The following is a 27,975-nucleotide window of genomic DNA, read 5'->3' as shown; positions in this document are numbered from 1 at the left end:
AGATGTACTGTGCATAGGTGGACAAACTACCATTCATTTTTTAGCTTCTATTTTCTTATCTGTAAAATGGGGGTAATACAACCTATCTTATAGGGTCGGTGAGAGATTAAACAAGAAAAAACAGGGCCCCTATTGTGAGCCGGGGGTGAAAGGAACTCCTTAGACGCCCATTTCTCCTCCATTCCTCCGCTCGCTTCAGAGGAGTCGTCTAGCCCTCTGGTTTAAAGCTCCATACTCTTCGGAGCGTGGACATTTCTGCCGCTAGCCTTTCAGTACCCCAGTTTCAATCCTCAAAAGCTACCGACGGCACACACAGGAGGTGCAGTTTATAATTTGGAAACACACAACAGCGTATTTTAAAAATTTTAAGCCGGCAAAGCCGATTAAACTCGCTCAAGAACCCAGGAGCGCCTCATGGAGCATGCGCAGGGCGCGCCCTGGGCGGGCGGGACGGTCGGGGGGCGGGCTCTGAGGTCCCGTTACTTCCGTTTCCGATCCCGTATGAACTCTCCCGCCATCTGAGGAAAGTGCTGGTCGGGTGTTTGTGTTTTTCATATTTTGTGTGGTTGCAGGTAAGAGGATCTCCTGCGGCTTTGGGACGGACAGTAGTCTTGGTGTGGAGCTTGCCAGTGGGGAAAGAAGGGAGAGCACTTTACCAGCGGTGAGAGCCGAAGGATGACATGGTGGGGAGGGGGTAATTAGGTATTGATTGTTTGGGGCTGAGATGCAGGTGCCGGCGAGTTGAGAGAGAAGCTTCGCGGAAGGGCTCCGGTAGGATCGAGGGGGCTAATTTTTGTAAGGAGCTTGTAGTTGCTTCTTACAGAGTTCGGAAAGATTGAACTGGAAAGACGTGTTCTGTTTCCCAGGGTCATGAGTTGGGAAGTGGGTAACTGGACCCGGTCCATTAAGCCTCTTCTCTGGAAACCAGAACCTACCGCGCTTTCCTCCGAATTCACGATTGCAGCCCGTATAACCTCTCATCTTAATTCTTGGGACTGCAGAGGTCCGAGGGCGGTGGCACAAAGACCTAGAGTGAACAGGCAACGTAGCCTCACATTCATGTTCTTGGAAGTTAAGACCACCACCTGCAAATCACCTTGCACACACCGCCCCCACTCTCATGACAGAATTGTTACAGGTGTGTTGTAGAAACTCTGGAATATACAGAAGGACATATTTATTACCTAGGGACGACCGCTGTTAACATTTTATGCATGCCCTTCAGTTTTTTCCTATGTATGTGAAGTTATTTTTTGCACTTGATTGTTGTTTTCACCACTTATTTGCCATTATTTTAACCATTTTATGTTTCCTTCCAAGGTAACGAGATGCAGTTTTCTCGAGCAAATTGGAAAAGACAGAGGTTGACAGGTGACCAAAGGAATGTTTGCTACCCTCATAGCCTTCAGTTTTACTTGGAGCCACCTTCCGAAAGCATATCGTTGATCGAATTTGAAAGCTTGGCTATCGATAGAGTTAAATGTGAGTGATACTTGTATTAGAGTTTGTATGATAACTGTAACTTAGTAGTTTAAGTGTCTTACTAGAGGTTAATAGTAGTGCTCTTGAAAGAGGTGGGAGTGACTCAGACTGATTAAGACTCCTTAGAGAAGTTGAAATGTAATCTGGACTTTGAAGGATGAGTAGAAATTTCTCAAAAGAAAAGTAAAAGTTTTTTTCAAGCTGAGAAAGTGGACTGTACAGAGGCTTGGAGCCATGAGAGAGAATGTTATATTTGAGGAAGAGTGACAAGGACAAGTTTAGGTTAGATGGAGAAGAATGGATAACCAAGGGCATTTTGTGCCAAGCTAGTGGTATAATATCTGGGTGTAAGTATTGCGGGCCTATTTATCGTCTGAGTGCTGGTGAAAGAAAGAAATAAGCTAGGCATAAACGGAAACAAATAATAGCAGTGTCTTCTGAGTTTCTGTTCTAGGATATCCTTGTGGGAAAATCAGAAGGTAAGGTACAATACTGTTAGTCACTTTTAGAAGAGCCGAGTGAGTGTAGAGAGGGAGCTCTCAGAGCCTGATGAATGAAGAGTGAAGACACAGGAGAAAAGGGTTTTAGGAAGCTTAGCAGTGTCAGGTGCTTCGTAGAGATTAAGGTGATTGAAAAGTGCCCCTTACATTTGGCACTTAAGGAGTGAGATGGTGAGGGCCTGAGCGAAGTCAGTAACAGTGTCAGGGATAGGAAGGGAGCCATTTAAGGGATACTAAGGAGGTATTCCTGAAGGATTTGGTAACTGTTTGGATGTGAGGAGTGAGAGGGCAGGTGGGAGTGGCTGAAATTCCATTCTGGATGATCTGGTGGTTAGAAACTATGCTAGTGGAGATGGGGATGGCCAGAAGAGAGGTAGGATGGAGGGGAAGAGGATGAGTTTAGTTTGGGATACCATAGTGAGGTGCTTGTGGGGCATGGGTTTACATTCAGGATTCATTTTAGAAGGTTTTCATTCTTGAATTATAAAAATGCTTTTCATAATGACGGGAGTAGAGTTCATCTGAGGAAGGAATGACAAGGTGCTTTGGGAACCTTTGAACAGTTGTGTGGATCTATTCAGGACAGTTCACTTGAATTGTTGGAAGGTTCTGCTTTTTTGCTTTTGTCTTCTCCTTTTCTACTTCATCAGTAAAGGAAGGGCTATTTTTTCTGTTGCATCTATGCTGAGCAAATGAAGCAAACTGACAGTTCCACATGAGGGATGCAAACAAGGGTGCTTAATTTTTTTTTTCGTACCAACACACTTGAATTCCTCAACAGTGGTGGCTCAGTACAGCAGTGATGATCCCCCATCCCTCTCCCTCTGAGAATCCCTGGTATTAGATTATGTTATGGGACATGGATATTTTCTGCACATGGATGGAGATTATTTTCCTATAAATTTATATAATGTACTTGCAGAAAATAAAGCCATTATAGTTTGTCATTTTTTAAAAATAAGTAATTATGGGATTGCTATTCAAAGAGTTTGTCTTGGGACTTAGTTTTTAAAAATTTTCTTGCATTCATACGTTGTTTTCTTCTGTTTTTAAAATATTTTCTAGTGCTAAAAGCAGTTGAAAATCTTGGTGTGAGCTATGTGAAAGGAGCTGAGCCATACCAGAGTAAGTTGGAGAGTGAGATAAGAAGGCTCAAGTTTTCCTTCAGAGTAAGTAAAAGTGGGAAAGAGATGTTCTTCAGTTTGTATATATTTATATAGTGAGTTTTGGTTGTGGAAAAGATCTGTTATTAGGCACAGGACTTTAAAAAAGACTAATGTAGCATAGACTCTGCCTGAAGGGATATCTGCGGTCCTCTAGGGGTGATTGGCTTATAGTGATTATAATACAGCAGGGTTTCTCAACCTCAGGACTACTGACATTTGGGTCTGATAATTCCTTGGTGCAGGGAGTGTTCTCTGCATTGTAGGATGCTCAGTAGCGTCTCTGGCTTCTGCCCAGTACATATCTCCAGACATTGCCAGACGTGCCCTGGACACCACAGCATTGGGGTGCTGTTAGATGTTTGCTCTAGGAACTCCAAGAGCACATATAATTACCAGCTCACACTGGGGAGGTTTGGGAAGGCATCCCGGTTCCAGGTAGTGCTGGAACTGAATCTGATAGATGTGATCAGATTTTTATTTTGGGAAGATAGCTGCCAACAGCAGATTGAGTGGGCCATGTCTGGTAGGAGGAAAACCAGTCAGCTTGAAAATGATGAGAATGAATTGAATGGGGAGAAGGAGACTGATATTAAGAGATACTGTGAAGGTTGAAGGAAAAGACTTTAGTGACTGATTGCAGGGAGAAGGGAGAGAAGAGTTAGGAATGACACTCAGGTTTCTGGTTAGGACAACTAGGTGGATGGTGATAGTAGTTTGAGAGATGATCTACAGGAGGAGAAGCAAATCTTAGAAAGATGTTGAGTTCTAGACATGAATTTGAGGTGCTCATGGAAGTGCCTAGTGGATAGTTGGATATGCATACAGGTTGTACTTAGGAGACCTCTGGAGTGGAGGTATGGATTTAAGAAGAAAGTTGGTATCATCAGGAGGAGGAAAATATTTGAGTGAGAAGATGATGGCAGACAGGATGTGAAGAATACCGATGTTTAAAGTGAAGTAGAATTGGGAGAGTCTGGGAAGGAGATTGAGAAGGAGCTGCCGGAGAGATAGGAGATCAGTGGAGATAATAATGGCATGGTAGCCAAGGCAGGCTGGAGTTGACATAATGATCATGATATAAATACTGATACCATAGCAATTAACAACATTCATATTATAAGAAGCATTCATATTCTTACTGTATCCCAGAGTTTAAGCACACTACACATATTAACACGTGTAATCCAGTTAACAGTCTTATGAGACAGATACTATCGTCACCCCTATTTTATAGATAAGGGGATGGAGTTATTGATGAGCTACATAACTGGCCCAGGCTTATAAGATGGTAGAGGGTAGAACCAAGATTCAAATCTGGACATTTTGTCTCCCTTATGTTACCCTTAACTACTTAATTTCAGAAGGTTAGGCTTATATAAGATGAATTGTACAGAATCCATTGGATTTATCAGCTTGGTTGGGCCTTGTAGATAGAGGCAGAAGCCAGTGATGGCAGTGTTTAGGGGAGAGAGGTGGGTATGGGATATGTACTGTTTTAAGATGGCTAGCTGAAAAGACAGGGAGAAGCAGGTCTGAATACAGAAAAATGTATAGGGAAAAGAGAAGGCATGCATATGCAACAGGAGATACTTGAACATGCTTATAAGCTGAGGGAAGAAATCTGGAAGAGAAAGAAGAGGGAATTTGAAGACATTTTGGGAGAGCATTTCATAAAGCAAGATGTTTAGGGGGCAAGAGCAGAAGGGTTGCATGGCTTAGGTTTAGGGATTAGTTTATGTAGGAGGAGGGAGAGATCTTTTGTCCACAGAGATGGAAGGGAAAGTAGTACAGTGTGGATGCAGAGGCTTGGAGCTGCAAAAGTTGGCCTGTGGCCTTTAATTTCTGTAAAGTAGGTGAAGTTACCTGTTGAGAGAGAAGGGAAGGTGGTGTGGTAGTGAGCTTGGGCCAACTAGTGAAGACTGAAACAGCTTTTCTAAGAGTGAGGAAAGATGATTATGTGTCAAATCCCTGTTTTATTGCTTATAAGTATTGTTATCCTGGAAAAATTATATGACATTCCTGTGCCTCAGTTTCCTCATTTTTAAAATAGGGATATAGTAGTGCTTACTATCTTTTACTAATCTCTTACTACTAAGAGATTTTTTTCAAAGGATTAAATGGATTAATAAGATTAAAAATGCTTCTAACAGTGCCTGGGACCTCGTAAGTGCTCAAGACCTGTTTGCTCTTACTGTATTGGGCTTGCATAAGGATTCCTTAGTGCTTGTAAAAGTCAAGTTCATTTTAGAGATTATGAATTTTTAATATTCCATATTCTCAATAATAGTGCATTTTTTCCCCAGAGGTTCTCAGTGTTTTTGGAATAGGACTGTAGAGCGTAGCTATAGATTTATTTAAAAATCTAAGTTTTGACAAATGGTTAAATGAAAGCAGTTGAGGGCTATTGCAAGAGGTCGTTGAAGAGGTGAGAGCCCTGGGTATGGGGTGTGTAAGAAAGGAAGTTAAGAGGGAACTTGATAGAAGAGAAGAGGAGTCCAAATCTGGGAGGTTTTGTTGATGTCAGTTTAGTTCTCAATCTCACTTGATTGCTACCTTACATAAAATGGTAATTATCTTGGAAAGCATATTTATGAAATTTGTTTTTGAAACTTTTACTTTACCATTGGCTTATGCTGACTCTGTGTTTCTTTATACCTCTTTTCATTCTAATGCATTTATCTTATCCATGTGTCATTATTTTTAGGAAAACTTAGAGAATGAATATGAACCACGAAGGAAAGATCATATTTCTCACTTTATTTTACGCCTTGCTTATTGCCAGTCGTGAGTATACATTTATGCTCTCACAGTCAAATCTGACATCTTGAGTTGTAAATTGGTATATGGGAAACTGACATGTATTGTACTGAACATTGAAAAACTCAGAATAACATCAGAAACTGGGAATTCATGAGTTGAACACATTGTGGTGAATTATTTGAAGCCAGTTGTTTTCTAAAAAATACTGAAAAAAATTCTGTTGTAAAGTTTGCCTTTTGAAACATTTGTTAGCTTCCTGGGACAGGTTCTTCACTTTGGGATTTGAAATTGGAGGGGATTTCAATAAGAAGGACTTTTGCTGCTGTTTTCCCAGAAAAAAATAGTGGGACTATTTCTAAGAAATAGTAACTCAAACATGTGCTTGGTACAGATTTTCTGAAATTGAGATGTATGGGTTAGTGGCCATTAAATTAAGGGTGGCCATCTCCTTTGCTAGTTGGTTTGTTATAATGTAGTGCCACCCAGAGGGAGAAGGAGTTAGTTGCCTTTTTTTTTTTCAACTTTGTGTTTTTTTTCCTGTATTAATTTTGGCTAAATAACATACTCATTGTGTTTTTTTCCCCTGTTTCTTTCTACTAAAAGGCTTATCCAGTGAGAATCTTGAAACTGTTTATTATCACAAGATTATAACTGAGAACTTATTGACTGTGTTTGGTCCTGGAGTTTTTCTTTTGTAAAAAAGCATGGGCAGTTTATGTAGTTTATGCAGTAAATAAATTGCTGACAGTCTGTGAAAGTCACTTTGGAAAAAAAACTAACTTATGTTTTACATGCAGTAGTATAATTATTTTGTGACAACAATAATGTCCTTTGTATATTTTATGGATTAATATATTTGTATGTTGGCTTTTAAAAAATTGAGGTATACTTGCACATATTAAATTTTGTAAGATTATAAACTATAAAGCTATAAGCAAAGTTTAATTTCAGAGTTTCTCTGATCATAATCTATTCAGAGATAAAGTTACCTTTAAAAAATTTGGTGTTTTAAAAAAATAAAAAAAAATTTGGTGTTTATTTGGTGTTGATGAAACCCACCTTAGACTGAAGGAATATCCCATTTTCTGATGTAAATGACTATTTTGCAGTAAAATGCAATGAACTATTTTATATTATTTGATAATAGCTAGGCTTAAGGTATTCTTTAGTTCTTTTAATTTTATATATATATGTATATTTTTAAATTAATTTATTTATTTGACAGACAGAGAACACAAGTAGGCAGAGAGGTAGGCAGAGAGAGAGGAAGAAGCAGGCTCCCTGCTGAGCAGAGAACCCGATGTGGGGCTCGATCCCAGGACCCTGGGATCATGACCTGAGCCGAAGGCAGAGGCTTCAACCCGCTGAGTCACCCAGGCGCCCCTAATTTTATATTCTTAATACCTCTCCCCATGTTCAGCACACCCCTGGTAGATTGTGGTCTGTATCTATGCTGTTTATCATAATACAGCGCTATTATGCTTTTAGCTTCTGTCTTTTGGCATCTTGCTTGTGTTTGAGTTTTAGTTCATAAAACTTTCTTGGATTTAATAATCAGTGGACTTTTAAAATAATCATTGGGCTTTTCATTTATGATTACCATTTCTTGTGACCATTTCAGTGAGGATCTTAGACGCTGGTTCATTCAACAAGAAATGGATCTCCTTCGATTTCGATTCAGTATTTTACCCAAGGACAAAATTCAGAATTTCTTAAAGGATAGCCATTTGCACTTTGAGGCTGTAAGTATAGTTTTGTATCCATTTTCAAATTGTTTTCATCATTCATCCCTTCCTGTTAACCTTAGGTCTGAGTATTAATGTGTGGAATTCTTTCTCTTTACATTTCCTTCTGAAGTACCTGCCTGAAAGCATATCTATTGTTTTTGCACAACAATGACCCCTTCCCTCTCCATGACTAGAAGAAAGGGGCCTCCTTAGTACCGAAGTGTCACGTTTAGTAACTTTGTTAAATATGTGACTTGTGAAAGCACACACAAAAAAATTAGTTTATAAAGGTTCATTTTTTTTTTTTTTTAAGATTTTATTTATTTATTTGACAGAGAGAGAGAGATCACAAATAGGCAGAGAGGCAGGGAAAGAGAGCAGGGGAGCAGGCTCCCTACTGAGCAGAGAGCCAGATGAGGGCCTCAATCCCAGGACCCTGGGATCATGACCTGAGCCAAAGGCATTGGCTTTAACCCACTGAGCCACCCAGGCGCCCCCAGAAAGGTTCATCTTTACCACAGTCTTCTAGGCCAAAAATTTAAAGCTAATAATATGTTAAAGAAAACAGAAGGGTGCTTGGGTGGCTCAGTCAATTAAGTGTCTGACTCTTGACCTCAGCTCAGGTGTTGATCACAGAGTTGTGAGTTCGGTCTCCACATTAGGTTCTGTGCTGGGTGCTGGGCATGGAGCCTACTTATAAATAAGTAAATGGATAGATGGATAGAAATGAATAGAGATGTGTCCTTGAGAGGATATTTTTTATTCTTTTTTTTTTTTTAAAGATTATTTATTAAAGAGAAAGAGAAAACATGAGCAGGGGGAGGGGCAGGGAGAGAGGGAGAAGCAGACCCCATGCTGAGCAGGAAGCCCCAAGAGGGGCTCGATCCCAGGACTCTGGGATCATGACCTGAGCTGAAGGCAGACGCTTAACTAACTGAGCCACCCAGGCGCCTCTAAATCTCTATTTTTAAAGTGTTTCAGTGTACTGCCAAGTATAATTTTTTTTAACCAAAAACCATGTTTTTTTTAAACTTTACAATTTAATTATGTACAGAAGGGTGTACTGTATACTTTCATAACTGTATAGCTGATCATAACTAATCATATAACTGACCATTATTGTATAGCTCTATAAAGTATCACAGTGATGATTACCAAAGTTAAGAAATGGAATATTGCTATCACCTGCGCACTTTGTGCCTCCTCTTAGTCACTACCTTCTGTCTCCCACCTAAAATTAGCCACTATCTAACTTCTTATATCTTAAAGTCTTCCTGTTTTTGAACTTTATATAAATAGTATCATATAGTGTCTTTTTTTCCTCAGCTCTGTTGAGACGTAATTGAGGTATAGCATTGTGTAAGTTTTAGGTGTCCAAGGTGATCATTTGATACACGTATATATTGTGAAGTGTTTACTATAATAAGACAATTAACACATCCTTCACCTCACATAATTACCATTTTGTCGTAGTTATGGTGAGAACATTTAAAATTTACTCTCACGGCAACTTTTAATTATACAATACAGTGTTGTTAACTATAGTCATTGTGATATTATGCTACTGGAAGCTTTTTGACCACTGTCTCATCACCCCCATCCGCCCAGCTCCTGGCAGTTACCATTCTGTTCTCTGCTTCTATGCATTTGGCTTTTTTAGATTCCACATGTAAGTGAGATCACAGGTATAATATTTTATAATACCTTTATTGAGATAGCATTCACATACCTTGAAATTCACCCTTTTAAAATGTACAACTTAGGGGAAGGGAAAAAAATAAAACGTACAATTTATTGGTTTTAGTATAATCACAGAATTGTACAACCATCACCACTATCTGATTTTAGAACATTTCATTACCTTAGAAAAGAATCTGAGAACATTTCATTATCCTACCCATTAGTAGTCACTTTTCATTTCTCCCTCTCATCCCTTGGAAACCACTAATCTGCTTTCTGTCTCTGAATTTGCCCATTCTGTGTATTTACATAAATGGAATTCTGTAACTTGGTGGTCTTGTTACTGGTTTCTTTCACTTAGCATAATTTTTTTTACAGATTTTATTTATTTATTTGAGAGAGGTTGAGAGAGCATGAGAGGGAGGAGGGTCAGAGGGAGAAGTAGACTCCCCGCTGAGCAGGGAGCCGGCAGTAGGACTTGATCCTGGGACTCTGGGATCATGAACTGAGCTGAAGGCAGTCACTCAATCAGCTGAGCCAGGTGCCCCCTTTTTTATTTTCCACTTAGCATGATTTTTTTTTTTTTAGAAATTAAAGTATAATTAACATACAGTGTTGTATTACTTCTAGTATATATATATACATATATATATATATTTAAATTTTTTTTTAAAGATTTTATTTATTTATTTGATAGAGATCACAAGTAGGCAGAGAGACAGGCAGAGAGAGAGGAGGAAGCAGGCTCCCTGGTGATCCCAGGGCTTGATCCCAGGACCCTGGGATCATGACCTGAGCCGAAGGCAGAGGCTTTAACCCACTGAGCCACCCAGGTGCCCCTATTTTCAGTATATATTTCTGTACAATTCTCAGTGCTTATCACAAAAAAATGTATTCTTAATCCCCTTATGTATTTCACCCATCTTCCCACCTACCTCCCCTCTGGCAACCACCAGTTTGTTCTCTATATGTGAATCTGTTTTTTGGTTTGGCTCTTTTTTGTTCTGTTTCTTAAATTCCACATATGAATTGTTCTGTTTCTTAAATTCCACATATGAATGAAATCATATAGTATTTGTCTTTCTCTGATTGACTTATTTCACTTAGCATTATATCTTCTAGGTCCATCCATGTTGTTGCAAAGGAAAAGATTGCATTTTTTTATGGCTGAGTAATATTCCATTGTGTATATATATACCACGTCTTTTTTATCCATTCATCTGTGGATGAATACTTGGGTTGCTTCTGTATCTTGGCCGTTGTGAATAATGCTTTACTTAGCACAATATTATATTTATTTATTTTATTTTTATTTTTTTATAAGATTTTATTTATTTATTTGACAGACATAGATCACAACTAGGCAGAGAGGCAGGCAGAGAGAGAGGAAGGGAAGCAGGCTCCCTGCTGAGCAGAGAGCCTGGTAACACAATAAAGTTTCATCCACGTTGTAGCAAAAATCAGTACTTCTTTTTTATTGTCAAGTACTATTTCTCTGTTCAACAGGTTGATGGACTTTTGGATTGTTTCTACATTTTGGCTATTAGGAATAATGTTGTAGTGAATATTTATGTACAGGTTTTTGTGTGGATATCTTTTTACTTTAGGTATGTATTTGGAAATGGAATTACTAGGTCATCGGGTAATTCTGTGTTTAAACTTTTGAGGAACTGCCAAACTTTTTCAAAGTGGCTGCACGATTTTATTTTATTTTTTCAGGCAAAATATTTGGTTTAATATTTGATGCATCTGAACATTTTTATTGGCATTTCAGGCTTTTCTTCCTCTATCTTCTTTCTAGGTAATTTTTTTTTTATTGTGTTGTTAGTCACCATAAAATACATCATTACTTTATGATACAGTATTCCAAGATTCATTGTTTATGTACAACACCCACTGCTCCATGCAATATGTGCATTCCTTAATACCCACCACCAGGCTCAACCATCTTTCCTCCTCCACCCCCCACCGCCGAAACCCTCAGTTTGTTTCTCAGAGTCCACAGTCTCTCTCATGGTTTGTCTCCCCCTCCAATTTACCCCAATTCACTTTTCCTTTCCTTCTCCTAATGTCCTCCATGTTATTCCTTATGTTCCACAAGTAAGTGAAACCATATGATAATTGACTTTCTCTGCTTGACTTATATCACTCAGCATAATATCCTCCAGTCCCAACCATGCTGATACAGAAGTTGGGTATTCATCATTTCTGATGGCTGTGTAATATTCCATTGTATATATGGACCATATCTTCTTTATCCATTCGTCTGTCAAAGGGCAGTTCAGCTCTTTCCACAGTTTGGCTATTGTGGACATTGTTCCTATGAACATTGGGGTACATATGGCCCTTCTTTTCACTACCACTGTATCTTTGGGGTAAATACCTAGTAGGGCTGCACCATTTTATATCTTACTGGTATATGATGGTTTTCCTTTCTCCATATTCTCACCCACAGTTGCTGTTATTTATTTTTGAATGTAGCCATCCTAATGGATGTGAAGTATTTTATTCTTTAATGTCACTGTAAGTGGAGTTATTTCTTTATTTTTGGAATGTTTATCCTAGTGTATAAAAGTTCAATTGATTTTTGTATATTGATCTTGTATCCTGCAACCTAATGGAACTCTTAATACTAAGAGGTTTTAGTGGATTCCTTAGGAGATTATGTCTCACAAATAGAGACAAATCTAACTCATTACTTTCCAATATGGGTGCTTTTTATTTCTTTATTTTTGACTAATTTCCCTAGCTAGAATCTCTAGTATAATGTTGAATAGAAGTGGCAGTAGTGGACATCCTTGTCTTGTTCCTGATTTTAGGGGGAAAGCATTCAGTCTTTTACTGTGATCTGTGATATTAGGTATGTGTTTTTACAGATGTCTTTTCTTCAGATTGAGCAAATTTCCTTCAAATTTTATTTGAGCATTCTCATCATGAAAGGGTGTTGGATTTTGTCGTGTGCTTTTTTTGCACCTGTTGAGGTGATTGTATGATTTTATTAGTATGGTGAGTTACATTAATTGATTTTTGGTCCTGACCTTGATGGATATTCCTGGGATAAATCCCTCTTCGTTATACTGTATGATTGATTGATTGATTAATTTGAGAGAGAGTGAGCACACATGCACCAAGGTGGGGAGGGAAGGGAGAGGTAGAATCTCCAGCAGACTCCACACTGCGCCACCCAGGTACCCCTATATGATCCTTTTTATATGTTGCTGAATTTGATTTGCTAGTAATTTTTGGAGAATTTTTGTATTTATTGGTAAGGAATGTTAGTCTGTAGTTTTCTTGTGATGTCATTGTCTAGGTTTGGTATCAGGTAATCTTGGTCTTAGAAGGGGTTGGGAAGTACGAAGTGTGTCCTGCTCTTCTGGGTGTTTTTTTTTTTTTTTTTTTTTTTTCTTTGATGAGATTGTGAAGGATTAGTGTTCATTTTTCTTTAAACAGTTGGTAGAATTTAACCGGGGAATCTGTCTGAGCTTAGGCATCTCTTTGTGGGGTGTTTTATTTTTTTAAATTAAATTTAATTTATTAATTTATTTACTTATTATTTAATTATTTTTTATTTTTTTAATAAACATGTAATGTATTATTATCCCCAGGGGTATAGGTCTGTGAATCGCCAGGTTTACACACTTCATAGCACTCACCATAGCACATACCCTCTCCAATGCCTATAACCCCACCACCCTCTCCCTACTCCCGGCAACCCTCAGTTTGTTTTGTGAGATTAAGAGTCTCTTATGGTTTGTCTCCCTTCCCATCCCATCTTGTTTCATTTATTCTTTTCCTGCCCCCCAAGCCCCCCACGTTGCAGCTCTACTTCCTCATATCAGGGAGATCATATGATAGTTGTCTTTCTCCTATTGACTTATTTCGTTAAGCATAATACTCTCTAGTTCCATCCACGACGTCACAAATGGCAGGATTTCACTTCTTTTGATGGCTGCATAGTATTCCATTGTATATATATACACCACATCTTCTTTATCCATTCATCTGTTAATGGACATCTAGGTTCTTTCCATAGTTTGGCTATTGTGGACATTGCTGCTATAAACATTTGGGTGCACGTGCCCCTTTGGATCACTATGTTTGTATCTTTAGGGTAAATACCCAGTAGTGCAATTGCTGGGTCATAGGGTAGCTCTATTTTCAACTTTTTGAGGAACCTCCATGCTGTTTTCCAGAGTGGTTGCACTAGCTTGCATTCTGTGGGGTGTTTTAAAGTTACTGATTTACTCTTATTATAGATCTATCCAAATTTTCTATTTCTTCTTGAGTCAGTTTTGGTAGTTTGTGTTTTCTAGGAATTTCTCCATTCATCTGAATTATCTAATTGATGCATACATTCATTCATAGTATTTCCTTATAATCCTTTTTTTTTTAAAGGTTTTATTTAGTTATTTGACAGACAGAGATCACAAGTAGGCAGAGAGCAGGCAGAGAGAGAAGGAGAAGCAGGCTCCCAGCTGAGCAGAGAGCCCGATGTGGGGCTCGATCCCAGGACCCTGAGATCATGACCTGAGCCGAAGGCAGAAACTTAACCAGCCACTCAGGCGCCCCTGGATCATTTTTTCTAAAGAATTTATTTGTCAGAGAGAGAGAAGGAGAGTGTGTGCACAAGTATGGGAAGGGGCAGAAGGAGAGGGATAAGCAGACTTCCCACTGAGTGGGGAGCCTGACTCGGGGCTTGATCCTGGAACCCTGAAGTCCGATGCTTAACCCACTGAACTACCCAGGCACCTCTTCAATTTTTTTTTTTCCCCTTTTGACTAATTATTTTTATTTTAGAAAATATAATTATTCTTCATAAAAATGTCATTTCTGTAAACATGGAATGGATTTATTATTGTCATTTTAAAATAAATGAACAAATATTATCGTAATTCTTCAGTTCTCATTTCTAATCCTGATAGATATATCCTACATAAACAAAAGTTCTTTGAGTTCCTTGATGATTTTCAAGAGTGTAATGGGTTCTTCAGACCAAAAATTTTGAGGACCACTACTCTAGAATCACATAGCCAACACTCAGCAGAGGTAAGATTTTTCCAAGTGAGTTATTGAAATATTGAATGAATAAATGGAATAAGTATTTTTATCTTTTTAAATTTTTCTCCAAGTTTTTAACTTAAATTTCAGGTAGTTAACATACAGTGTAATATTTTTTTTATTTTATTTTTTATAAACATATATTTTTATCCCCAGGGATATAGGTCTGTGAATTGCCAGGTTTACACACTTCACAGCACTCACCATAGCACATACCCTCCCCAATGTCCATAACCCTACCCCCCACAACCCCCCTCCCCCCATCAACCCAATTTTTTTTTTTTTTTAAAGATTTATTTATTTGACAGACAGAGATCACAAGTAGGCAGAGAGGCAGGCAGAGAAGAGTGGGGGAGCAGACTCCCCACTGAGCAAAGAGCCTGATGGGGGGCTCAATTTCAGGACCCTGAGACCATGACCTGAGCCGAAGGCAGAGGCTTTAACCTACTGAGCCACCCAGGTGCCCCTCAATATTTTTCTTAAGTGTCTAATGATCTTTGGCTTTTTGTTTATGTTTATTATAGAGATACTAAAACGTGGACTGGAAGACTGGGGTTTATATTTTGTACATGGAAGTGTATGAGATACTTATTTACCATTGGGCATTATTCACTTATTTTCTAAAAAATAATTGGTTGATGATCCCTGCCAAAGTTAATATGTCAAAGGAAGCCTCCAATCTCTTTCCACAGTGATTTGTGTCTTAATGCCAACATTCTTGTATCAGAGAGCCAGGAGCCCACTGTTTACTATAGTGATTTATTTCTCTCTCTCTTTTTCTTCATTCTTCATTTTTTGTGTTTGGTGCATCTAATTCATGATTGTTTTTTGTTCTCTGAGATAATACCAGCTCTCTTTTCAGTATCTTTCTCTAGGGATTTAAATTGCGGTGTCCTGTTCTCCTTTGGATCAGTTAGCACATTTTCATCCTCTTTCCAAAAACACGTTGAACTCCCTCTTTCACTGTTTTGTTTGTCCTTGGTGGTTTATATTCTTTTTATATCATTATTGTCATTTTCATTTTATTGTGGAGGTAATGGAAATATTTATATTCAGTTTGCCATATTTAGCGAGAGTCCTCAATGATCTCAGTAATTATAGTTTTAAATTAGGGGAACAACAATGAAGTTTTTTGTTTTTGTTTTTGTTTTTTAGATCTTTTTTTTTAAAGATTTTATTTATCTATTTCACAGAGAGCACAAGCAGGGGGAGCAAGGGAGGGAGAAGCAGACTCCCTGCCTAGCAGAGAGCCCGATGTGGGGCTTAATCCCAGGACCCTGAGATCATGACCTGAGCCGAAGGCAGACGCTTAACCAACTGAGCCACCCAGGCGCCCCATCAATAATGTTTTTGAATGTGATTTGTTAATAGTGGTTAATAGTCCTCCAGACTCTGGTGTTGTATTTGGGGAGTTCGAATTCTGTGTCTGATGCATATTACTGTTGGAACTCCCCCCTTCTGATCCTACATGTCTTGCTTGGTATGTCAAGAAAATATGGTCATGACTACTCTTCACCCAGGCCATTTCTCACAGCGGTGTTTTTGACAAGCAGCCTTGAGGGATGAAGTAATAACCTTCCTGATATATAGAGGAGACTTGCTTACTGCTTGCTGTAAAAGTGATTGTTTCTCAGTGTTCCTTGCTGTAGTGCAAACCCATTCTACTTGACCATTCATCTGGAATATGTCATGTTGTCCCCCAAAGAACTTGACGGTAAGAATGACACAATGTTTTGGCTCTCTTGCTGCTTCTTGTGATAGGGGAGTAATAAAATTTCTTTGTCTCTAATGTAGGAGTCTTTGTCTTGTGTCAGCATCCATTAAAGAGTAATAGGCTAACTTTTGACTTAATAGGTAACCTAAAATTCAGTCCCATACTTGACAACCAGCTTTGTGATTTTTCTTTTTTTTTTTTTTAAAGATTTTTATTTATTTGACAGACAGCGATCACAAGTAGGCAGAGAGGCAGGCAGAGAGAGAGGAAGGAAAGGAGGCCCCCTGCTGAACAGAGAGCCCCACACAGGGCTCAATCCCAGGATCCTGGGATCATGACCCGAGCTGAAGGCAGAGGCTTTAACCCACTGAGCCACCCAGGTGCCCCCAGCTTTGTGATTTTGAGTAGATTTCCTAATCTGTACTCGTTTCCTCATTTTTAAAATAAGGATAATCCTGGAGTGCTTGGGTGGCTCATTTGGTTGAATGTGTGACTTTTGATATCAGCATTATGAGATTAAGCCCTGCGTTGGGCTCCGTGCTCAGCATGGAGTATGCTTGAGATTTTTTACCCCCTCCCTCTCCATTCCCTTTGCTCCTCCCCCTGTTCCTGTTCTCTCTCTCTCTCCCCCCTTAAAAAAAAATAAAATCTTAAAAAAAAAAATGAGGATACTCTTAATTCTCACCACAGATGCCTGAGTTTTAAATTAGAGTAGGGGTGCCTGGATGGTTCAGTCAGTTAAGTGGCTGCCTTCTGGTCATGATCTCAGGGTCCTGGGATTGGGCCCTGTGTTAGGCTCCCTGCTCAGCGGAAAGTCTGCTTCTGCCTCTGCTCCTGCACCCCTGCTCATGCTCTCTCTCTCTAAATAAATGAAATCTTAAAAAAAAAAAAAAAGAGTATATAGAGTTCTTAGTATTGTGCCTGGCACATGTATTAACTAGTAATATTGTGGTAGATGTAGAGGCAGCAGATGTCTGTATTTGCAGAAGTGTGGGGTTAATTAGATTTGATATGTTTTTGCTGCAATTAAAAAAATCTGGTTTTGAGTTCTGAACCTTATAAAAATCCTAGAAGAGAACACAGGCACTAAGTTTTTTGACATTGGCCGTAGGAACTTTTTTTTTCTAGATATGCCTCCTGAGACAAGACAAACAAAAGCAAAAATAAATTCCACATCAAAATAAAAAGCTCCTGTACAGTGAAGGAAACAGTCAACAAAACTAAGAGGCAGTCTGTGGAATGGGAGAAGATATTTGCAAATGACCTATCTGATAAAGGGTTAGTATCCAAAGTATATAAAGAACTTAGAAAACTGAACAGCACTGGGGCACCTGGGTGGCTCAGTGGGTTAAGCCCATGCCTTCGCCCCAGGTCATGATCTCAGGGTCCTGGGATCGAGCCCTGCATCGGACTCTCTGCTCAGCAGGGAGCCTGCTTCCCCCTCTGCTGCCTCTCTGCCTTCTTGTGATCTCTCTCTCTCTCTGAAATAAATAAAATCTTTAAAAACAAAACTGAACAGCACCCCCCTGATAATCTAATTAAAAATGGGCAGAAGAATGAACAGACATTTCTCTTAGAAAAAACATATAGATGGCCAACAGACACATGAAAAAATGTTCATCATCACTTACCATCAGGGGAATGCAAGTCAAAACTACAATGAGATGTCACCTCATACCTGTCAGAATGGCTGAAATCAAAAACACGAGAAACAGCAAGGGTTGGTGAGGCTGTGGCTGTGGACAAAGGGGAACCTTCTTGCACTGTTGGTGGGAACAAACTGGTGCAGTCACTCAGGAAAACAATATGGAGGTACCTCAAAAAGTTAATAGAACAAGCCTATGTGATCCAGCAGTCACACTACAGGGTATTAACCCAAAGAATACAAAAACACTAATTCAGAAGGATAAATGTACTCCTTTGTTTGTTGCAGCATTATTTACAATAGCCAAACTATGGAAGCAATCTAAGTGTCTATCGATAGATGAATGAGTAAAGAAGATGTGGTATATATATGCAATGGAATATTGTTTAGCCAACAAGGAGAATGAAACCTTGACATTTGTAATGACTTGGATGGAACTAGAGAGTATTATGCTAAGTGAAATAAGTCAGAGAAAGACAAATACCATATGATATCACTTGTGTGTAATTTAAGAAACACAACATGAGTAAAGGGAAAGAAAAAAAGAGAGGTTTAACCATAGAGAACAAACTGATGGTTACCAGAGGGGAGGTGGGTGGGTGGGGGGTAGATTGAATAGGTGATGGGGATTAGGAATGCACTTGTGGTTATGAGCACCAGGGGATGTATGGAAGTGTTGAATCACTATATTATACCCCTGAAATTAATATAACACTATTTGTTAACTAACTGGGATTAGAAAAGAACTTAAAATCTATTTTGGGTCTTATTATTATAGGAGAGTGGAATTTATGGCACATACAGGCATACTTTTAACAAGTGTCTTGGCAGTCATGATTGGCTATTAATACTATTCTGGTTACTTCCAGACTGCTATAATTACTGTATTTATATTCTGTTTCATTCTGCAGGTCATTTGAGGTGCATTGTTTTTTCTTTTTCTTTTTTTTTTTTTAAGATTTTTATTTATTTATTTGACAGAGATCACAAGTAGGCCGAGAGGCAGGCAGAGAGAGAGAGGAGGAAGCAGGCTCCCTGCTGAGCAGAGAGCCCGATGCGGGGCTCCATCCCAGGACCCCGGGATCATGACCTGAGCCGAAGGCAGAGGCTTAACCCACTGAGCCACCCAGGTGCCCCTTGAGATACATTATAATAAACATGTATTAAGATGTAGAAATACGGATAAGATTGAATGTAGGGAAGATTAATGCCTGCATTTGTAGGTCACTGGGGATTCTATGCAGTTTCTAAAAGGAATAGTAACTTTTGGCTTCTTGTGTGACTTTTTGTTTTTTTAGTTCAGTGATTCGTAGTTGGGGGATAGGATGCAAGTAGTCCTCCTAGGGGGTTGATCAGAACTTTGGTTGGAGGTGTACAGAGTATAAAAAAACATTTTTTGTTTTTGAAATAAACAGTGTGGAATATAAACTTGATCAAGTGTTTGTAGCTGATGCTGATTCATGGAGGAAAGAAGAGAGAGCATTGTAGGGGCTTGGCAGAAAACCCATTCCTGTGATAGATTGTACCACTTTACTGGCAGAAACCTTTTTCCTTTTTCTGGTATACTCTCATGGCAACTGATACTAGTAAATGAGGCACTTGAATTCAGGTGTTTTTGATTAGCTTGACTGTAGCTCCCTGTGGCTCTTCCTTCCCATTTCCCAACTTTTACCATTTAATTAATGGGAATATGCACATTTTTCTTCTTCACTTTGATTGGAATATTTGGTTTGCATTTGAAACTGTTGTGCTAAAACAGATATCAGTGATGCTTTTAGGCTCAAGGGACAGCAAGAGTTAGGGTAAAGTTACTAGTATTTATAGTATAAGCTTGTCTCTGATGAGTAATAGACCCTTCTGCCCAAGATGAGGCAGAGGGAAATAGTGGGGAGTGGAGACACAAGGCCATCTTGGCTTACATGTTACAGAAGCTGGGTTGCTGGCACACACATCTTAGAGTCTACCTGGACTCTGTATACATTTATCTTTCAGATTTATTAAAGCTGCAATGACTTTTTTTTTTTTTTTAAGATTTTATTTTTAAGTAATCTGCACACCCAGTGTGGGGCTTGAACTTACAACCCTGAAATCAAGTCACATGCTCTACCAACTGAGCCACCCAGGCACCCCGTTGCATTGACTTTTATGTCGATCTCTTTCTGTAAAATAAATGTATTTTTATGTTAGAAGGAGATGCAGTGTTACAACTAAATTGCATTGTGTTTACTTTGATGGAGAAATATGTACAGAAAAAGAAATAATTTCTTTGTAAGGTTTTTTTTTCTTTTAAATTTTTTTGTTATTTGCCATAGTTGATGTAATTTTACTGAATAAAATTTTGAAGGAGGTGAATGAGGCCAGTTATCAGACTGGGATTCTTCCATTGTGTTTCTTGTTCTGGCTGTGTTTTGAAAATTTGGCTTTTGTAGTCTGTGTTTGGGTTTTTAGTGGATAGTAGCTCCTGAATCTTTAAGATACATAACATAAAACTTTAATGTGAAGTATTCAGAAAGGAAAAACTGTTATTTTTCATTCTTGGCTTTATGTGTAAATAATTTGTATTTTAAATCCGAAATTTCTAGGAAGGATTAGAAATGCTGTCTTTGGGGGATATTTTGGATCTCATTGCTGATGATTGACTTAACCTTGTGTCCTATTAAAGGTGAATGAGTAAGGTCAAACATACTATTAACGATTTTTCAGTTGACCAGTTAGGCAAAAGTCAGGCTTTGACACGTGTCAGCTTCGCAGACAAAGGATCTCTGTGCTCTTGCAGTTCACAGTCTGGTAGCTGTTTATAATTTACCTTGATGTTTTAAAAAATCTTCTTAGGACAGTCAAAAAATATATATATATTTTTAAGATTTTATTTATTTATTTGATAGAGATTGCAAGTAGGCAGAGAGGCAGGCAGAGAGAGAGAGAGGGAGAAGCAGGCTCCCCGCTGAGCAGAGAGCCCGATGCGGGGCTTGATCCCAGGACCCTGGGATCATGACCTGAGCTGAAGGCAGAGGCTTTATTTAACCCACTGAGCCACCCAGGCGCCCCTCAAAAAACATTTTTTACCTGATTTGAAATACCAGTGGATTTAATGTTAAGCAGGATGCTTTTCATCCAAATAGCCCAGAGAGACAGGGACAGTGAAGGTAAGTATCTTAAAAGATATCCAGTGTATTCTGTGTATCACAAATGCGAAATCCACTGCTTATTAAATAGAAATAGTGTTGTTCGATTGTCAAATATGTTCAGGAAGGAAGGGTTTTTGAGTGAAGGCATTGTGGTTGGTAACATTATTACCTGGCTCACTGAAAATAAGTACATGTAAAACTTCGGATTGCTTATTTTTACCTATTTTAAAATAATTTTCCTTATCCTGAATTTGATATTTAAAATTTGTTTCTTATCCCTTGAAGTTTGGAATCTTATTCTCCTATCTTAGAAATAATTTCATGTTATTTTTGGCTTACTCCTTTTTGGTGATCATGAGTTAATGTTTAATTTGTCATTTGTTATTGGAAATGTCAATTATGTGAATTTATTAGGAACTTCTGGGTACTTTTCTCTAGTTAACATTGGAACATTGATTTTGCATTGATTTAATAGTTTTATATGTTGAAGTTTAAAATGGTTTTGGGGGTTCACTTGTGCATTATTATTTCTTAGTTATTTGCAAGTTGGCCTTGAGGTAGTCATGGTTTTCTGATCATTTTGGCCTTTATTATATTGTTTTCATAGCTAGTTGATCTAGTTTGGGTTGTTGTAGCTCTTTTGGACTGTGCATTCATTATTGTGGTCAACTCTATTACATAAAATAGGAAAATGCCATTCATTTGATATATATGACTCATTTTGTAGCTAACTTCTGGGATATTATTGTAAATTATTATAAGCCTATCAATAAGTTGCAAAGCAGTTTTAATGTGCTTGCAAAATCTAGAAATGCGTATCAAACTTCCCTTTGATGCAGAATAAATTTCAGCCAATGGGGAGTCTAATGTTACAGCTGAGACAAGACAGGCAGATGTCAGAATGGACATCTGGTGGAACACACTGGGGAACATATGTGTTTGATGAGCATGGAAGCTTTTCATAGGGCGTCTGACAAGCCATTGACTATGACAGGAGTGGAAAGGGCCCTGGAGAAGAGTGAAGTGGGATGGTAAGCTCATACCGTTAACTCTTGTTGGAATTTCGACTTAAAGGAACTGAAGGAGAAAGGATTAATGATCAGATGAAGGTTCCAGTTTATTTTCAGAGTGGGGAAGTAAGCCCTTTTATTTATTTATTTATTTATTTATTTATTTATTTATGATTTATTTATTTGAGAGAAAGAGCACAGGGGGAGGGGCAAAGGGAAAGAATCTCCAAGCAGACTCCCCACTGAGCGTGGAGCCTGATGCAGGGCTCAGACCCAAAACCTGTCAGATCATGACCTAAGCGGAAACCAGGAGTCAGGTGCTCAACTGACTGAGCCACGCAGGCACCCTGTAGATAATTTTATATTCCAAGAATTTGAAGTGGGCAGTTTTGAGTTGAATTGCCTGATGGATTCAAGCATGGTGCTGAGTGTTGAGTAAACAAGTTAATTTCCAGAGAAAATAGTAGTCAGTTCAAAGGATTTACCTCTATTTCTCTTTCATAAACAAAGTAATCTTTAAGAGGAGTACAGTAACATGGAATACTTATTTTTTCTCAGGGTTAAATATTAGGTAATAAGTGTATATATATATATACAAATGTATATATATATAAGTGTATATATATACATTTGTATATATATATATACACACACACACACACGCATATATATATATATATATGTTGTATATGAAATGAGCTTTTGCTTTTGAACTGAATTTGAGGGATTATGCTGGTTAGCAGAGTTCAATTTGTTCTCTATTCTTTATAGGAAAATTTATGATTTACACAGAGCTCTTTATGTGTTTCTGTTGCAATGCATACTTTTAACTTCTTTTCAAGTGATGTAAGTGAAAGCATTAATAGGGCTTCCTTTCTGTAAGCACACTCCATAAACAATACACTTATCTTCACGTTGTTTTTGACATCAAATAATTATGGAAGCTAACTTTATATTGTTTCGTATATATTTTTGTGCAGCCGTAGTATTATATTTGGAGAGTGAGGAAAGGTTCATTGAATTCTTTTACTTAATTGAGGACTCACCATTTATGCGTATAATTGTAAAAATATGCCATAGCAGATGGTCTTTAGTGGCAATATTTTAGAAGTTCACAGAATTTGGATTTTCCTTATCAAGCTACAAAATTAGATTTTGCTCATTATAAGATAGTTTAAACCTAGAGATGCTATGACTAAATGTAAACTTCAAGCTGAATTACCCTTGAAGGCTAAAATTAACATATGCAAAAATTTTCAAATAACTTACGAGAGTCATTTTTCTTTTTTAAAGTTTTCGTATAGCTGTTGAATATAGAATTCTTTGTATTCTTATTGATGATGACTTCATGTCTCTGACTTTGCCCTTGAAAAAGTATGACTGTAACTTAGCTGAAGTTTCTTACCTAATAATATTATATATGTTACTATTTAGATCCTAAAAGAATGAAATTAATTTACTAAATATCATCTTTAGTATTCTGATATTCTTTTGGTTAAACATTACATTGTGAAGTGTTACTGATGTTTCCTGAAGGTCTTCCAAAAAAAGAGCATATACTGACTTTTCAAATGTATACTTTATTTTTTCAACCTATAACCGTCCTTTTTCTTGTCTCCTGCTGCCCCCTCCTCCCTGAATATTTAATCCTTTTTAGTTGAACTAGTCCTGTCATGGGCTAATTCAGAGTTTAGATCAGAGTGCCTTAACCTAGGTCTTTGGGATGAGAATAAGAACCAGGATGTGGAAGCCTGATGGAGTTGCAGGAAAAAACCATTTTGTGTTCTAGTCATTGAGTGGCTAAGGCTGAGTTACAAAGGCAGGAGGAAATAGTTGCAGTTAGCCCAGGCCCCATCAGTATAACCATCCTGCCACTCCCTACCCCTCTGAAGACAGAGATGAAGTAGTTAAAATTCTTACGCTCTCTTTATGCTCTTTACTCCCTAGTTCCACTGATTGCTAACCTCCTTGGCTTTCAGATTCTTGGTGCCATAAGTCCAGCTATTGATACCCGCCAGCTGTCTGGCTTTTTCTCCTGTTCAGCTCTGCTCGAAGTGTGCTCTCCCAATTTCAGTGTCGCTTGACGCTTTTGGGCAAGAGAATCCTTCTGTTGTCCATATTGGAGCCTAGTAGGCAAATATTTTCCAGTTTTTTTTTAGTTGATACAGAGACTGTCACCTCTGTTTGAATGTTAGAAAATCTAGAGGACTGTTTTGGGGCTTGCATGGGGTCCTTGTTCCCCGAGGAAGTAATACTTGTTGATACCTAAACGAGCAGTGGACTTCTTAAGCTTTGGGTGTCCACAGTGATCTGAGGAGACAGAGGAGAGAAGTTCGTCACTAAAGAGCTAACTTTTGTTATGTGTTTACTGAATGCCAGGCACTAAGCTAAATGCTTTAAATGGATTATGTAAGTTAATCCAGACAGCAGTTCCAGGAGGAAAGGTTAGAGAGGTGAAGTAACCTCTCCAGAGTTAAATGATGGAACTGGAACTAAAAAATTCAATCTGTAGATTTTTGAAATGTGTTTATTGCAAAGCATGTTACTAAATATATGAGCACATTTCCTCCCAGCTAGTCCTTAACTACACTGAAATGATGTGGAATAGATGCTGACATTTAAGGTGACAGTGCCCATCAAAAGGGATATGCAAACACAGGTGTGAGATTAGAGATTTACATTAATGTAGGAAATTAAAGCATTAACTGTAATTTTATGAGGATGTTTTATTTTAGCTGACAGTTCCTGGCAGAAATGGAAACACAATATATTAAATATGCCATAAGTAGTTTTCCCAATATAATATGTGTGCTACCTCTAAGGAAAACACTATATTTACACAGCTCCATTGTTGAAGGGCTTATTATCTCAACCATGGCTTTTCTATACCCTATGTTGCTTTTCTCTGGTACTTTTTTTTTTTTTTAACCTTTTTTTGTCACATTGTATGTTTTAGTTCATGTTCAACAATAGACTCATGTGATATTCAAATGTCAGTGGAAACTGAAATTCCAAAGTAGACTTTATGCTTGAGATAGGAATAATTTAACAGTATGGTAAAAAGGAAATTACAGCCTTGATTTGGTTTTGTTTTTGGCTTAGGAGAAAGGAGGAGCACCTTCTTTGGAGAGAGGTCCACTGGTTGTTTCAGACTGGGCCTTTTAGGATAACTCCTTGGTTCATTTAGGGGTTCTGGACTTCAGGGACTACTTCCTATACTTTGGACTTCTTTGTGGTATATTGCTGATGGTTGTAACAATGACTGGCGTGTTCTACAAGCATTTAATAGACAGGAAATGGGGATGCTGGACTGTCTGCAATGCACTGGATAGTTCTGTACAACAATGAATTTTCCCATGTCCTTTTTGATTTTTCTTTTTCCTTTTAAAAATTTATGTGGGGTAAAAAAACAAACCTGTTTTAATGACCTGAATCTAGACCCAAACACTGTTTTATAAATATACATAAAATGTTTTTTCCCCCCACGGTTTTTGTGTACCCTGGAATGAAACTACTGTGTGAATTGATGGATAATTATACTTTGTTTTGTTCTCTTTGTTTGTGTAAGTTCACCTTTTTGGAAAAGCACTTGACCGATGGGGCATTTGAGGCACCAACACACACACTATACCAGTCTGCATCGGTGGATATTGCATTCACAGAGTTTTTAGGAGTGGGTACAGTATTTAACCACTTGATTATGACATTTTTAAAAAAAGATTTATTTGAGAGAGTGCGTCCATATGAATGGGGGCAGGAGTACTCAGAGAGGAAGAGAGAATCTCAAGCAGACTGTGCACTAAGCACAGAAGTGGATGCAGGGCTCAGTCTCATGACCCTGAGATCATGACCTGAACCGAAACCAAGAGTTAGATGCCTAACTGACTGAGCCACCTAGGTGCCCCTTGATTATGACATTTAATACACTATATGTGATTCTTTATGTTTGTTAGTATTATTTTGTTTTAGATTGCTTTTCTGTTTCTTTTATATTTTAGTTATGGAATTACCCCTTCCCCCCTTTTTAAAAAAATATTTATTTATTTGTGAGAGAGAGAGCGAGAGAGAGAGAGCACATGCAAACAGGAAGAGTGGCAGGCAGAGGCGGGGAGAGAAGCAGGCTCCCTGTGGAGCAAGGAGCCCGATGCGGGACTCGATCCCAGAACCCTGGGATTATGGCCTGAGCTGAAGGCAGCGGCTTAACCGACTGAGCCACCCAGGCATCCCGAATTACCCCTTTTTAAAAAATAGACTATTTACTATATTCTTTACTAACACTAAAATAACTGTCATCCCAGACTTATTATTTCCATAACTAAGGTTATATCTGGATGTCTTCCTATTATTTGTAAAAAATAATCTTCTTAAACCCTCTGTATTGTGTAGTTCCAGTATGCACAACTGTGAGTATAACACATGAAGGAGACAGTCAAAAGTGGCATCAACATAATATTTCTTTTTAGTCTGCTTTATAAACAGAGTTCAAAACTCTTCATTATTGTGGATGTAGAGTTTCCTAGTATCCTAGTGTAAGAGGGCAAGCAAACTTCTCAGATTGGGAGAGTTAAGACTGGCTGTCTGCTCCTAGATCATTTGTGGGCCTGGGGTAGGATATTCAGTTCTTCTATTTCCTTTGGAGATATCTTCATAGAATATATAGTGAAGGTGCTTTTTTTCCTGAGATTGTGCTCTTCATATAGTGAGGTTTCTGGTCTTTGGATCGCGTATGTATAGAAATAATTCCTAGAAATTATGTATTTTTGGTGACTTAAGATAGACTTGAGGAATATTAATCATAAGAATTCTAATTTTTAAATTTATTTATTTATATTTTAATACATGGGGATGATGATGTATATAAACAATAGAGGAATTCCAAGCACCAAACCGTTGAGAAAACTTCGCCTTTGGACCTAGGGACCTATAAAATTTATTGCCTTGTCGGCTTACAGGTTCTGAAGATAAACCTAAGGGATAGAATGGGTAGATTAAGGTGATCTCTTTCTTTTGCATCTTTGTGGGGGCTTACCAACTGTTGGAACTCTGTTCTGAGGACTGGTTGGTAATAGAGGGCCGTGGAACCTGCCTTTTCCCCCCCCCTAGAAACAGCAGCCTGCTCTTCCTTCATGTGGTGTGGTACTCTTTCTTCTTTCCAGCTTGAACACTCATAGTTTTGTCATTCTATTTTTCCTAACCCCTACTCCTGTGAGATCTTCTAGATATCATATACTCTGTTCATTTGGCATTATTTTAATGGCTTTATGAATTTCAAGGAAATACATTCACATATTACCCCACATTAATCTGGTTTTGGTTATACATTTTTATGAGAAGGAAGCTTGTAATTAAATTATGGGGAAGGGGCGCTGGGTGGCTCAGTTGACTAAGTGTCTGCCTTCCGCTCAGGTCATGATCCCAGGGTCTGGGGGTCGAACCCTGCATCGGGCTCTCTTCTCAGCGTGGAACCTGTTTCTCCCTCTCTCTCCACCTGCTGTTCCCCCTGCTTGTGCTCTCTCACTCTCTGTATCAAATAAATGAGTAAAATCTTAAAAAAAAAAATTATGGGGAAGAGAGGGAGGGGAGGTTAGTGAGATAGGATAAGGGCAAGAGGTAATTGCTGACTTTTTGAGGAGGGGACTGACATGTTTTAATTTAGTATGGTAAAAGAGAAGCACAGTGGCTGAGTGAATAAGGAAGTCTAGAGTTGAGACCCAAGCTGAGATTTAAGATTGTCAGGTAATATGGGACACCTGGGTGGCTCAGTTGGTTAAGCAGCTGCCTTCGGCTCAGGTCATGATCCCAGTGTCCTGGGATCGAGTACCACATCAGGCTCCTAGCTTGGCAGGAAGCCTGCTTCTCCCTCTGCCTCTGCCTGCTGCTCTGTCTGCCTGTGCTCGCCTGTGCTGTCTCTCTCTCTGACAAATAAATAAAAATCTTAAAAAAAAAAAAAAAAAAGATTGTCAGGTAATATTGGACACCACTTTGTATCTTCTAGTGGACCTCCCTGCTAGCTGATCGTGAGAATGAGTCTGTTAAAGCCTTGATGAGATTAATTAACACTAAGACCCTCAGAGTAAAAATAATTCCTCTCAATTGTGGTTGTTT

The 27,975-nt window shown here is 38.5% G+C and overlaps 1 protein-coding gene across 2 annotated transcripts in view; it reads left to right on the top strand.

The window, feature by feature from the left end:
- The first annotated feature begins 528 nt into the window (after window positions 1–528).
- PRIM2 (DNA primase subunit 2) overlaps window positions 529–27,975 on the top strand; it is a 329,295-nt gene continuing 301,848 nt past the window's right edge. For both annotated transcript variants that reach the window (XM_032864463.1, XM_032864464.1), the window contains exons 1-5: window positions 529–572; window positions 1,321–1,482; window positions 3,048–3,151; window positions 5,853–5,932; window positions 7,530–7,650. In XM_032864463.1, coding sequence (XP_032720354.1) covers window positions 1,329–1,482; window positions 3,048–3,151; window positions 5,853–5,932; window positions 7,530–7,650 — 459 coding nt within the window. In that variant the 5' untranslated portion in view covers window positions 529–572; window positions 1,321–1,328. The remainder of the gene's footprint in view (window positions 573–1,320; window positions 1,483–3,047; window positions 3,152–5,852; window positions 5,933–7,529; window positions 7,651–27,975) is intronic.

This window comes from Lontra canadensis, unplaced genomic scaffold (genome assembly GCF_010015895.1).
Source record: "Lontra canadensis isolate GAN:19392208 unplaced genomic scaffold, GSC_riverotter_1.0 scaffold27, whole genome shotgun sequence".
Lineage (NCBI taxonomy): Eukaryota > Metazoa > Chordata > Mammalia > Carnivora > Mustelidae > Lontra > Lontra canadensis.
This window is presented reverse-complemented; position numbering and strand designations above follow the sequence as displayed.